At 28.2% G+C, this 15,121-nt stretch overlaps 1 protein-coding gene across 1 annotated transcript in view; it reads left to right on the top strand.

The window, feature by feature from the left end:
* The first annotated feature begins 1,570 nt into the window (after positions 1-1,570).
* Positions 1,571-15,121, top strand: part of LOC117178030 (lysosomal alpha-mannosidase-like) — a 39,127-nt gene continuing 25,576 nt past the window's right edge. The window contains exons 1-4 of the mRNA XM_033369229.1: positions 1,571-1,715; positions 7,089-7,191; positions 8,705-8,786; positions 9,127-9,312. Of these exons, the coding sequence (XP_033225120.1) occupies positions 1,581-1,715; positions 7,089-7,191; positions 8,705-8,786; positions 9,127-9,312 (506 nt within the window). The 5' untranslated portion in view covers positions 1,571-1,580. The remainder of the gene's footprint in view (positions 1,716-7,088; positions 7,192-8,704; positions 8,787-9,126; positions 9,313-15,121) is intronic.

The raw sequence follows: 15,121 nt of genomic DNA, 5'->3' as shown, positions 1-15,121 counted from the left end.
TGCTACCCGAATTGCACAACAGCAGGGGAGAAGCCATTATACAGGGGTATTTTCATATTTCGCGCCTTTAAAGTTGCATTAGGATCGGTCATTCGGGCAAGTCCGTGCATCTTCGGATCAAGTTTATGATAGTTTCCATGGTTACGTTCGAAACTTCAAACGGATACAAGTGTCAAAACAATATAGGTTATGTTATATAGTAATTATAAATAATAAAAGTGTTTAATTAATTCGACATTTATTTCAACAGTTTGGCACTTCCACACATTTTATCAATTTACAATTTTAAACTTGGCACCTGCTTAGTGCTAGGTGAGTTTCTCAGGTTTACAGAACAAAACGGCCTAGAAGTTTCGTGGAACTTCAAATATGTCAAACTTCCTGAGTTTTAACAATTGGCGGGAAAATTTGAAATTACAAAAGAGTTAATATGAATTTTACATTATTATTAGTAGATAAGGTTTAACCAAAAGTTATCGATAGTTGAACATGACTGAATTTAGTACTTTAACGCTTGCTGAGGAATCTTTGACTTATTTCAAGAATTTGTTTTTCGCTGAGCACAGGAACTGACAAAACCCGAATCCCAGTGCCACATTCGTAAAACTTCGGGACCTAAAATTAATAATAAAATAAAAGTACGTTTGATTTCGGTGACAGTCTCGTTACATTTTGACATACCTATAAAAGTACTATTCGGTCCACGGTTTTATGAGCTAAATCCTAATCTGACATCGAAATGAAAGTTTTACTGTGCTTAGGTACAGCGCGCCTGGCAGAGGAACAGTGAGCTAATCTCCAATAACCAAAATATAAACTATTTTTAATAACCTCGTGCCATTTATTAGAATAAATGAAGGTGATGTCCTCACTCAATAGATTCCAATCTTCATGAATCTTTGAAGAAGAAAGTTTCATGAATCTTGAAGCTTGCCAACCTCGTTTTTCGCGTGGGAAAGTTCGAATCAAGTGTGAGCAGCACATTACATTAAAATCAAATAACTATATTCACAGGTCCATGCCCAAAAATCTATGACCTGGTTGAATAAATGCAAGGCTGATGATACGTTATTTATCGCTAGCACGTCGATAACCTAACCTTGACTTAAACTTCCAGGGGCCTCCTCGGCAGCACGCCACCTATAGCGAATAAACTAAAACAAAACTATATCTAGTTCCGTTAATCTGATTTTCAAGCGGGAAAATTCCAAAATCTATAAATAGAACAATAAATTGAGGTCAAAGCCGTTTCAATGATCCAAAACCATAAATCCATAATCCATGTGAATCCCACTTTTTAATTTTTACGCTTACAGTAAAATTCTTGTCAATAATATTATCTGTTTTGGTATTTTTAATCATTGGAAAATTTTTCAGTGTTGCAAAAGAAACTTCTAGATGATAAAAAGCAAAAGTGCAAGACATTTTTATTGTTGTAAAGGTGCTTTTAAAAACTGTTAAAAGACAGATAAAGTTTTGAAGTACATGGGTATTAAATATGGAATACGAAAGGCAATCTGAAATGTTTACTGCTTTTTTAAATGCCAACATTCGCCTCATATCTGTTCATTTGTGACACAATGTCGCAACCAGAAAAAATATTAAGAATTTGGTTCTCGATTATTTTGTCATGTGTCATAGTAATAATTTTGGTTACTACCAGGACCTTCGTTATTCTCAATAATCGAGCACGATCAACAACCTGTGGATATGAGGTATAATTTATCATTATTTGAATAAAATAACGCCATTATTTAAATACATGTTAATTTGATCTCGAGTGCTTCCACTTTGTTTGTACTTATGATTATTTGGTGCTTATTTCACGAGTACTTGACTTCCGGTTAGAAAATCATTAATGCTTCATCATAGCAACATGGTTAACATTACAAAGCTTCCTCTATCCCAGCAAACACGTTCTGTAACTGTTCCAGATCAAAAAAGGAACTGTGTTCTCTAACAGTTGTTACAAAATTGTGACAGAACTGTCCTAGAACATAAAGGTAACAGTTTTCTAGAACACTGTGACAAAGTTGTGACCGAACTGTTATAGAACAAAAAGGTAACAATGTTCTAGAACACTGTGACAAAATTGTGACAGGACTGTTCTCTAACTATGTGACGGAACTATTCTGTAACTGTTACTATGGAATTATTCTAGAACAAACTGATCACAGACACTCCATAATATTTGTTTCAAGTTTATTCAAGTACTGTGCCGTACCATTGTTATATCGAAGTTCCGGAACCCTGTTACAGATATGTTCTAGAATGAATTAGGAACAAAGATTAGTTCTCTAATACTATGGTCGAGCTGACCCTTGCGAATATCCCTAATGTCGATTTTTCGGACGTATAATTTTTTTAAGTCGATACTGCGTACGCGTTATCCCGGATCAAAATATATCCATGAGGATATCAAATAACAGTTCTAGAACTGTTATAGAATTGTTATAGAACTGTTATGAAATTGTCCTATATTTTTTACAATGCAGCGCACCAAAGTTCTAGAATTGTTCTAGAAATATTACAGATCGGTTGCCATAGTGTTCTAGATCTGTTATCGATTTGTTATACAACACTTGTAATTGAGTTCTATAATTGCTCTTAATATAGTACAGATCGGTTGCCACAGATATCTAGATGTGTTACAGAATTATTACATAACCCTGATAACCCAGTTCTAGAATTGTTTTAGAAATGCTACAGATCGTACGTCACAGCATTCTAGAAATCTTACTGAATTGTTTTAGCGTATGGTGGATGACATAGTTACTCGAATGTTCGTAACCCTTTACAAACCTGTTCTAGAACACGTTCTTTTAAGTTTCTGAAAACTTAGATATCTGTTCTATAACCATTTTTGCTGTGATGAAAAAGCAAAATACGAACTAATTGAGTATTCAAACACTAAGTCACACTCGGTCGGTAAAGTTGAAATCTATAAAGTCTTACCTTTCGGTGGACTTCAGTGAATTGATTACAAAGAATTTTGACTCAAATCAATTTTTTTAGACGAAATTAAGTGAAAAGTCGGGATATCGATTTGCTATTCAGATAGAAAAGCCATTTCTTTAATTATTTTCGGCAATTTTGTAAGTGTATGATTTGGGAAATCCATTTAAAAAACATAATGTTCCGTAATTGAGGTTAGGTAGCATTGCTATTATATTTAATGTGACCATTTTTGAATTTTGGTAGTGTGTTAAACTGTGTTTTTCAAAGATGCTAATAGATTATTATTACACGTTGAAAGGTAACCTAAGGGAAAGGTACAAGGTGAAAATAAAAACTATTGAAGACTATGATCCTTCTTGGAAATCTTATAAGATTTCTTGAGAATCCTTAAGGCCATACAATGAGTGCGTCACGTGATCAGATTTCTACCTTAGCGACACTTTTTTAGTACCTAACTTATGTTCACACAACGTGTCACATCAATTTGAAAATTTGGAGTACTAAACCAGAAGCACTCAGAATGGTGAGTCTGGTCCTAAATTTGAATAATTATGAAAAAAGTTTTTTGTTAAAAATAATTTTTTTTTCTTCTTTCATAATTATTAAAATTTAGGACCATACCCGACGTTTTTAGAGCTTCTTATTCGATATCCTAAACTTTCAACTTGATGCGGCGCTTCGTGTAAAAATAAGTTTAAAAATGAAAAAAGTAGCGGTAAGATAGGGATCTGGTCACGTGACCCACTCTTTTTATTATATTTCGCTAACTACTTTACAATCATAGGAAACCTTTCGAAGTCACTCGAAATTGACTAAGATAATTCAAATCTCTTATAATTATTTAAACCTTCTTAAATTAGTTCAAATATCTTGGAAATCCTTGAAATCTTTAAATTTGTTCAAATCCCTTGAACTATTTTTAAATAGCTGTTTAATTACTCGCTTGACATTCTGTAAAGTTACTAAAACTGTCTTAAAATCCCATAAAATCTCTTGTAAATCCTTGAACCTTATTGTATTATTTGAAAATCCTTTAAAAATAAACTTTAAAATCTCGTAAAGTAAGTAGGATCATTGAAAATCCTTAAACTTTCATAAACTTTTTTAAAATCATTTAAAAGCTTTCAAAATCAACTGAAATTAATTAAAATCCTTTAAATTTACTTAAATTCCTTAAAATCTCTTGAATAACCTTAAAATCTTTGCATTTTTCTAAATGCCTTGAAATCTCTTAAAATTCAGTAAAATCTTTTTAAATTACTTTTCAATAGCTCGCTTAACGCTCTTTAAAATCAGGAAAACTGCCATAAAATCACTTCTAAATCCTTAAACATTTAAAATTATTTTTGAATTATTTTTAAATCCTGTAAAAAGAAACTTTGAAATCCCGTCAAGTCCCTAGTAATTCGTTTATATGACTTAAATTCTTAAAAATCCTGTAAGATTTCTTAAAAATCCTTAAATTCTCCGATTTTTTTAACTCCTTTAACTTTTTTAAAACAATTAAAAATATTTCAAAATAACTAAAACTGTTAAAAATAATTTGAAAATCCTTAAAATCTTGGATTCATATACAAATTTAAAATGCTAAAATTTATGAATTTATTTCAAACAAGAAAAATGTCTTTTCGACTATAAAAGATGACTTTTTTCTACAAAATACTGGATTTTCCAACATAAAAATTGAATTTTTAACTCAATAGTTAAATATTCAACCTAAAAAGACAAATTACCAACGAAAAAGTGTCATAGTTTATATTTCAATAAAAAAAAGGATGAAATTTATGCAGGAAAAGACAAGAATTTTAAAACCAAAAAGACGAATTTGTAATAATTAAGATTTTTTACTCAAAAATGAATAAAATTTTATCTAAATTATTGAAACTTCACGCTAGAAGACAAATTTTATTTTAAAAAATTAAATTTTCAAACGAGAAATATGACTGTTCAGAAAAAAATGAATTTTCCACGAAACTGGTGCATTTTTACTAAAAAAAGGCAATTTCAAACTGAAAAATTATTTCATTACCAAAAAAGCGAATTTTCCACTAAAAAAATTTAATCTTGAAAAAATTAAAAAGTGAAATCTTCTGTTGAAAAATGAATAACAAACAAAAAAAGTATATTTCATTAAATAGTTGAATCATTTTTTTCCCAAAAAAGATTAATTTTCAACAAAATAATTAATCTTTGAACCAAAGAGATGAATTTTCAACTTAAAATATAATGCTTTAACAAAAAAAGTTATTTCTTAACAAAATAGATCATTCAAACAAATCTTTCAAGCAAATTAGTTTAATGCTTAAGCAAAGAAGAATGCTTCTTATCCACAAAGTAGCAATTTCATTTAAAAGAAAACTAAAACTTTTCCAAAACAGTTAAAGTTTAAAATCAAAAAGATACATTTTCAAAAAAATAGTTGATTTTTCGGTTAAAAAAGATTTAATTCGAGTTTTGACATTAGAAATATGAATTTTTAAACAAAAAATAATTTTCTACTAAAAAAATTTAATTTTTTATGCAAGCAGACGAATTTCTAACCAAAAAGGATGAATTTTTAATAAAATTGTTGAATTCTTTAACAAATAGTTGCATTTTTATTAAAAAAAGATTAAATTTCTGTTGCAGCAGAAGAATTTTTAATTACAGAAAAAAGTTGAGTTTTCGTCCATAAAAGATTCCAGTTGACTACAGATCAAAAATTGATTTTTTTAACGTAAAAATCAGTTTCTACGAAAAAAAAATGAATGTTCAATCTAAACAGACGAATTTGTTTAACCAAAAAGGATGAATTCTCAACAAAATAGTTAACTTCTTTACCAAATAGTTGCATTTTGATCTAAAAGAAGATTGAATTTTGGACTAAAACAGATGATTTTCTAATAAAAGCACATTTTTTTGTAAACGGAACTTAAACCAGTCTTAAAAAAAAATTGTTGAATTTTCAACCCAAAAGATGCATTTTTGTCGAAGAAAAATGTAATTTCTGCTAAAGTACATGCATTTTAAAATCAAGTAGACACAACTTTTAAAAAAAGAGTGAAATTTTCAACAGAAAATTTACATTTTTATTAAAAAAAAATGAAATTTCCTGAAACAGATGAATTAAACAAGAAAAACTTTTTAAAAATAGTTAAATTTTCATCCGAGGAAGATTCCAGCTTACTTTCTAACACCGAAATAAAAATTGTAAACCATTTGCAACAAAAATGAATATGTTTTTAAGAAAATTATGAAATTTTCAATTAAACAGTAAAATTTATAACTAAAAGGTTAACCTTCAGAAGAAAGTTGTTGGAAATTTTCAAAATTATAATCTGAATATATTTCATTTTTAAAGTTTTTAACCTGTCCTATTTTCGAAATTTTAATCTAAAATTATTCAGATTCGAGATTCTTTAATCTAAGGTAAGATTGTTAAACTTTGAACGTTTTCAATTAGAAATGGTACAATTCGAACTCTTTTCTAATAAAGTTGTCTGTTTAAAATAAAAAACTAATCTGAAATTTTTCAAGTTGGAACGATTTTAATGACAAAATAATACAGCTTTAATTCCTTTGACTTTTTGACGTTTTGAACTTCTCTATTCTCCAAATTTTTTTATAATCCTAAATCATTGAAATTCACGTCTCTTATATTTCAAATAAAATAGTTTCATTTTATAAGCTCTAAATTAGAAATGACACGTCAAATATTTTCGAATAAAATTGTCCAATTTTCAAAATTTAATCAAACACTTCAAATTAGAAATAATACCATTTGGAAAACATTTATTTTTCCGCTTTTCCGCAAGAGGCGCTACGGACGATGCTAACTAACTGAATCCGGCAATTGAGCTTGTAACCTCAATTAAAAAACATAATTTTTCGTTATGGATTGCCTAATAGCACACTTTCTCACGTGTCAAAAATAATAAAAAATGGCTTTTCTGTCACGATTTTTGACTTACTTTCGCCTAAATTCATTGATTTTATTCGCACTACTATCTAAACAATGCTTTGCAGGCTACCAAATAGTAAAGCCTTATAGATGTTGACGTTACCGACCGAGGATAACGTAATATTAGAATACTCAATATATATTTTATCATTATGTAAATAAAATTATTTTGTCTTATAAATATTGATAGGCTTGTGCGGAAGTCGATCCAAAAAAATTGAATGTTCACATTGTACCACACAGTCATGATGATGTTGGATGGTTAAAAACATTTGACCAATATTACTATGGAAGTGAGTAATAATTTAATTATTCTTGATAGTAGAATTATTAAGTTTATATTCTCCCCTGTATTATATCTAAATTTATATATTGGAATGGGTCAAAATAAATTTGAGATGAAAAAAGACTAGTGCTGTAAAGTTTAATTTTGGGTACCTTATCGGTTGCATAAAATTTTAAAGCGATTGATCCTATAAAAAATCACATAATTAAAAAATTAGATTTAAAAGTTTTTGGCGCTAATTATGATTTTATCTTTTATTTTTTGAAGTACAAATTAGTTATAGCAGATAATAAACTTCATTATACTATTAGTTAGATTTTTACGTAAATTATTTTAGCAATTCATTTTTAATGTTAGAATGAGGCTAGAATCGACTAAAATTAACCAAAATAATGTTAAAATGAATAAAAATTACCATGAAATAATAAATAAGTAATAATATTTAATATGATATAATAATAAGTAAAAATAATTATAGAATATGAAAAAATGAGTTTATTGATGATATTCTTTTAAAACAATGCTACGGATATATAATTGTTTCAACAATTTATTATTTTTAATAATATTCCGCTTCAATTATTATTGTTTACAACTATTTTCTTATATTGTAATGATAAATAGTTGCGATTTTGTTTAAGTTTTCCACTCTTTGGTTTCTACTTTTGTTTGATTTTTTATTTATGAAAAATAATAAATATAAATAATAATTTATTAAAAAAGGGTAGTAACTACTAAGGGGAAATTCCCATTTAGTATGATTCATAAAGAAAGCTTTAAGAATATTTTACTAATCGGTTTCTTCTAGAAAAGTATATTTACAAAAATGAAGGGATGGTATAAAAAATATTTCTTTATTGTTTACGGTAACTTGTTCACGACTACAAACACAAAGCAGAGTTTAAGTTTTATTAATTCTCACATATAGTTAAATGAAAAATATTAAAAAAGGATAACATTTAAAAAAAATGCAATTTTCTAGCCTAATTTAAAGACAACATTATTAAAAATAAGGTCACATTGCTTAAGCAATTTTCTTTTTAACACTTTGATAATATTCACTACATCCTAAGTGAAAAGTCGAAAAATTTTAAATTTTTCGAAAAAGCGGCAATTTTCTAGCATTAATTAAAGAAAGTGAAAAAAAATCGTTAAAACAATTATGTTTAATTACTAGAATTGATTTTTAACTTAATCTAATTAAAAAAGTGGACACAAAGTAAATTTTTGTAGAAAACACTGCAACTTGCTGGCCTCAATTTAAGAGAATATTATTGTTGATAATAAAGAATGAACAATTATATTAGATTTTTCATGGTTATAAAAATGAGATTTTCTCCTCGAAAAAAAATCAGTACATTGAAATCTTGAATGTTTTTGGAAAATCATGCATATTATACAGGCTTCGAAAAACTGAGAATTAAGAATTTTTTTACTTGTTCTAGTCCCGGCTAGGCTATTTTTAGTTGTCATTTTTTTCGATGCAGGCCAGTTTAAATTGAATCAATTATTTTTGATAGGTAGAAAAGATTTATACAAGGCAGGTGTTCATTATATCCTTAAATCGGTAATACAATCTTTGCAAGAAAATCCAGATAGGAGGTAATATATTTAATATTTTCTTTTGAAATCATTATAAATACACTCCAAGTCCCATATAATGATAGTGTAGTGGGTTAACGGAGTTAACAGACCAAATTTGAATGCATAATATTGCGAAATATATTCAGCTGAGTACTCGCGCAATGTGCACCTCCCGAGGCAAGAGTCGCCACCGTCTCTCGCCCTGCCACTGGAAAACTGCGGTGGTCAGCAGTTCTAGAAATTACGAAAAGCGACCAGATTCTATGGGACCTCGAGTGTAATACTTGTATAAATTATAAGAGATTATTATTCAAAAAATTTGATAATATTTTATTTTGTACTCAAATTTTATAAACAGATTCATTTTTGTCGAATCAGCATTTTTCTTTAAGTGGTGGGACAAACAGGATGAAGAAGAAAAAACCATTGTTCGATCCTTAATTAATGAAGGAAGACTCGAAATAATTGGTGGAGGATGGAGCATGAATGATGAAGCGGTAACGCACTATCAGTCTGTAATTGATCAATTTTCTTGGGGTTTTAGGTGATTATACAAACACTTTATTTACTTAGAAAAATATAATATGATTTTGGCAAATAGGTTTATAACCGAGAAAAAATTTTCAGTGAAGACAACATTTTTTAACATAAAGTTGAATTTCTAACCGGAATATATCAATTTTCAACCAAATACTCAAATTTTCTAAATAAATCAATATCATTTCATTAAAAAAGACTGATTTTTAATAAAACACTTGAATATTTGTCCGAGAAGCTTTTTATTTTTTTCAAGTTGTTGAATTTTTATTTTAATAGTTAAATTTTAAACACATAAAGATAAATTAAAACCAAAAAATTCTATGACTGAGATTTTGAACAGAATAAGATTTGAAATAATAAAAGTTTATTTCTACCAGGAAGTATACATTTTATGCCAGATAGATGAATTAAAAAAATAGGTAATGGGTCATCCAAAAAGATAATACTTTAACAAAACAGTTGAATTTTTTACCGAAAGCTTTTTTGTTTTATAAATAATGATAAATTTCTAATTAGTAAATATATTTTTAACCAAAAAGACAAATTTTCAATTGAATAGTTAAATCCTCGACTTAGCAAAATTAATTTCTATCCATGAAATCTGAATTTTGAACAAAACATATATGTACATTGTTATCTAAGTATTTAAATTTGTAACTAGGACAGATAAATTTTCAAGTATGAATGGAGCGCTTCATTTTTCTGTTAAAAACGAGTTTTCAACAAAATGATAAAACCCTCAGCCAAAACCATGACCTGGTCATTTAAATGAAAAATAATTTCAAAACATAATTTAAAGGTGTTTCAATTTCAACAATGTAGTAGAATTTCTAACTAATGATGATATTTTTGTCAATAAATAAATATTAATATATACATTATATCAATAAATACATAAATTTAATACAGAAAAACTGATTTTTAACTGAACAGTGAAGTTTCCAGTAAAAGGAATTACCTTAAAACTCGAATAAAGAATCTTCAGTCAGAAAAAAGCAACGAAGAAAATCATTCAAAAAGTTGAATCTTTAATTTTGTTATTTTTATTTTTTACTGCACAGTTGGATTTTTAAACAAAAAGTTAATTTGTTTACAAAAAAGATGAATTTTCAACAACATACATCAATTTTGAGCCGAATAGACCAATTTTCTATTGTTAAGTATATTTGGTTTATCTTATTGTAAGTGGGACAAAATAGTTTCGATGGCCATGCAAAATTAGCATATATACTTATACAGGAGCTGGGGTTTACATACATAGCGTACTTGATTGCTACCCGAATTGCACAACAGCCGGGAGGAAGTCATTGTACAGGGGCATTTTCATATTTCGCGCCTTTAAAGTTCCATTCAGATCGGCCATTCGGTCAAGTTCGTGCATCTTCGGATCAATTTTATCATAGTTTTCATGCATGCGTTCAAAACTTCAAACGGATACAAGTATCAAAAAATATAGGTTATGTTATGTAGTAATTACAAATAATAAAAGTGTTTAATCAATAATGAAGTGAGACTTGTGGACTGAGAAGTAAACTTCAATTTTCTTCTGTGCCAATAACATAATGGAATGGATGCTGAGTGAAAGATACAATAAATTGTTATAAATATTGTGCGCTTTTATAGGGTGCAAAGAGAATTGTGTTGAACGCTTATTTGCGGCATAAAAAAGGTTGGTTATGAATAGACCGGATTTGTTTTGAATAAAGGGAATACAATATTACATGCAACAAATTTTAATTGACATTACCTACAATTATTTACAGCGATTTCGGTAAAAAGGTGAATCCGACCATAACCTCGAAATGGCAATCGGCCCAGCATGTTTATTATACTTTCGATTGATTATTCTTTACCAAAGAAATGGTTTGTGGTTTTGTATGTTTATTACTAGAAGTGTAGGCAGTAATAATTTAAACAATATGTACTTGATAATAATTTAACAATCATTACTTATTAATAACTTTAATAAGTAACAGATTATTTCTGAGTCATTCTGATAATATAGGTGTATCAAAAAGATATCTCGAGGTAATTTAACTTGCCTGAATTTTAATCAATCAAATATTTAGGGATTTTTTTGTATTTTAGAAATGTTTTCTCTAGACCTCATCTCAAAATTTGGTTTGATCAAACATTAAAATAAGTTAAAGACTCGTTGGTGATAGGATTGTTTAAGAAATTCATCTAGAGAAGATAATTTAGCCCAGAATTGTTTTTTCATTTTTTTTAGAAATTATTCTATTTTCGAAATCGCTTTACTATTGTAGGCCGAGTATATTTGAATTACACTAAAAGTTTTTTTATTTTCTGATAAGGTACCGGCAATGTATGAATTTAACATTTAGACCTGATAAAATAGATAATTAGAGCAAAAATTCTGAAAAAATTGTAATAAAAATTCTGGCCCTAAATCTCGCTTCTGCATTCATTTCTGTTACACTTCTATTATCAACGACTCTCTAATTTATTTTATTGGTTGATCAAACCAAATTTTAAAATCCGGTCCAGAGGAAACTTCCTCTAAAATAAGAAAATCCCAAAAGACTTTATTAATTAAAATTCGAGTAAGTTAAATTGCCTCGAGATATCTTTTTGATATACCTATATCATAAAAAAGAATTAGAATTAATTTTAGAGGCTGATAAAATTCCAGTTTGGAAATCAAAACCAGAGATAGCAATTTCGAAAATATAATAATTTCTAACAAAATAGAATAAAAATTCTGAGCTAATTTATCTTGTCTAGATAAATTGTTTAAACAATCCTACAACCAACTAGCCTCTAATTTATTTTAGTGGCTGATCAAACCAAATTTTGAGATGAAGCCAGAGAAAAAATTTTCTAACATACGACAAAATCCCTAAATATTTTAATGATTAAAATTCAGGCAAGTTAAATTACCTCGAGATATCTTTTTGATACACCTATAACATTAGAATGACTGAGAATTAATTTTAGGCTGATCAATCCTCAGTCTTAGGATAAGGATTAGAGATCACGGTTTTCCAATAATGCTCATTGAAATGAACCATCTGAAATGCACCAAATCCATCTGCCTTTCCTGATGTGAATTTATATATGATCGTTTTGTGCAAACAAATAATGGAAATCAGTTATTAATTTCCGAAATAATGTTACTTATAAAAAATTATTAATAAGTAATGATTGTTACATTATAATTGTAGGTAATCTTAATTAAAATTCACTTTATTCAAAACAAATCCTGTCTATTCATAACATACCTTTTTTATTCCGCAAATAAGCGATGAACACAGTTTACTTTTCGCCCACTAAAAGCGCACAATATTATTACCAATTTATAGTATTTGTCACTCAGCAGCCATTCCATAATGTTATTGGCACAGAAGAAAATTGACGTTTACTTCTCAGTCCACAAGTCTCACATAATTATTAATTGAACACTTTTATTATTTGTAATTACTGCATAACATAACATATATTTTTTGAAACTTGTATCCATTTGAAGTTTCGAACGAATCCATGGAAACTATGATAACCTTGATCTGAAGATGCACGGACTTGACCGAATGGCCGATCCGAATGACACTTTAAAGGTCGGTAATATGAAAATGCCCCTGTACAATGGCTTCTTCCGTGCTGTTGTGAAATTCGGGTAGCAATCAAGTGCACTATGTATGTAAGCCCCAGCGTGGCCACCCTGTATAATGTATTTTTAAACAATCTTTTGAAGAATTTAAGAAATTTCAAAGGACTTTAATTAACTATACCCAAGATTTTCTTTTAAAGGATTTAAAAATAATTCCAAAACGTTTAAGGATTTACAAGAAATTTTTTAAGATTTTCAGACGGTTTCAGTGATTTAAAAGAACGTGAAGTGAGTTCTTGAAGAGTTATTAAAACAGATGCCTAAGAATATTTGAAGAATTTTGTGTTTAAAATATTTGCATTAATTTTTGTCAATTTAAAAATATTTAAAATTATTTCCAAGAAGTTGAAGATAGTTAAAAAAAATTCAGAGGAGTTTAAGGATTATCAAGAAATCTTACAGGATTTCTAAGAGTTCAAGTGATTTTAGAGGATACCTAGGGACTTGGCCGGATTTTTTAATTTTGTTTTTAAACTGTTTATAAATTTAGAAAAAAAAGGAACTTAATTCTTGATAAGCCTTCCTGCGCAATTTTGTTGCTTAATTTGAAAAAAAGTTCATGTTGGTTTAAAAAATGCGATTTCAAATTTGAGTTAGATTAAGAGGTATTCAGAAATTAACAAAAATAATTAAAACTTGTAACAATTTGTTAACAGTTTTTTAAGGTTTTGCGAAAATGAAAAAAAAATTCTTCAAAAGAATTCAAAAGATTTTAAATCAAACTGTTTTAATATGGTAAGGTTAATAAATCAAAAACAATAAATCCAGTAAATTCAAGCAATATTTATAAGAATGGAAGAGATGCATTTAAAAAACAACTTTTTTTTTTAAATTGCATACAACTTATTCTAGGAAAGAAAATTATATCTTTAAATACACAGGGATGTGTTTTTTTTAATATCTCCAAGTTGATTTCATTGCTTATTCTTATTGGAAATAATATTGAACATCTTGCGATTAAAAGTGGGGATTTAGCCTGAGAAGAAATGTGCTGAAAGTTATTAAAAAAAATCATTCAAATTTTAGTCTTATAGTATGATAATGGTATACGATTTCCAGATGCACCTTTTTTCTTTCACATGAATGATCAGGTTCTTTAGTTTTTTAAATGAGTTTATTCTACGTTTCTATAACTCTTCTAAAATTTAAATTCTTTTTGAATCTTATTAATTCTACTCAATATTTCTTGAGTTTATTCGATTTTTTATATTTTTTTCAACTTTTTAATTTTACCGAATTGAAAGATTTTGATTTTAAAATCTTCTACACTCTTTTTCGAAATTTTAGAAAATTGTTCGATGTGTTTAAAAATATTCTTTAATTTTCTTTCAAAGTAAATTTTTTTAAATAAAAAATAATAAAAAACTTCACACGAATATTAGGAAAATAATTCTTTTTTTCTGATCTTGTCAGACCTTCTAATCTTCCAATTTATGAAATTTGTTCAAATTTTTCCTGGTCAAATTTTTTTTTTCATAATTACACATTCTTTTCACGTATCTCGTGCTTCGCACTCGAATTTGTCCCTCAAATTGTATATCATGTCCATGAATGTATTGTGTTACAATTCATAACATGCATTGGCATTAAAATAGACATAGTTTTATTGTCTAGTTAAAAAAGCACATTCTTAAAAAAACAACTTTTGTTATTAAACATTTTATTGAAATTTCTGTCGTCTTGCCAAACAAAAGTCTTTAGGATAAATTGTTAGTATTTTTAAATACTACGAATATCCGTACAGAAAATTCTTGAATTTTGAAAAGAAGTAGTCTCAAAAATATTCGAAATGCGCTTACTTTTGGAATTTTTATCCAAAATGGCTGGCTAACGAACTCGATCTTTATTTCAGGACACTAAAAAAGTTTGCCCGAGGCCAATATAATAGAATAATTTGTTCACAAGTTATCGTGGTCACATACAGTCAGACATACAGACAAATAGATATACATACATACAGACATACATACATACAGACAGATAGACAGACTGATAAGCCCCTGAGCAATAAGAATGAATAATATTACATTAAACAATGATAGGGGATGTTATCAATGGGGATTCTTGACGGAAGCAGGTCAGCTTCGACGTAGGTGGACACGCTTGAGCGTGGCCATTCACCGCCGACCATGTCACGACGCCAAAAACCGTTTCTATCAAGATTGTTAGAAACAAGGAAATTTTC

This window comes from Belonocnema kinseyi, chromosome 8 (assembly GCF_010883055.1).
Source record: "Belonocnema kinseyi isolate 2016_QV_RU_SX_M_011 chromosome 8, B_treatae_v1, whole genome shotgun sequence".
Lineage (NCBI taxonomy): Eukaryota > Metazoa > Arthropoda > Insecta > Hymenoptera > Cynipidae > Belonocnema > Belonocnema kinseyi.
The sequence above is the reverse complement of the archived record's forward strand: the minus strand, read 5'-3'. Positions and strand labels throughout refer to the sequence as shown.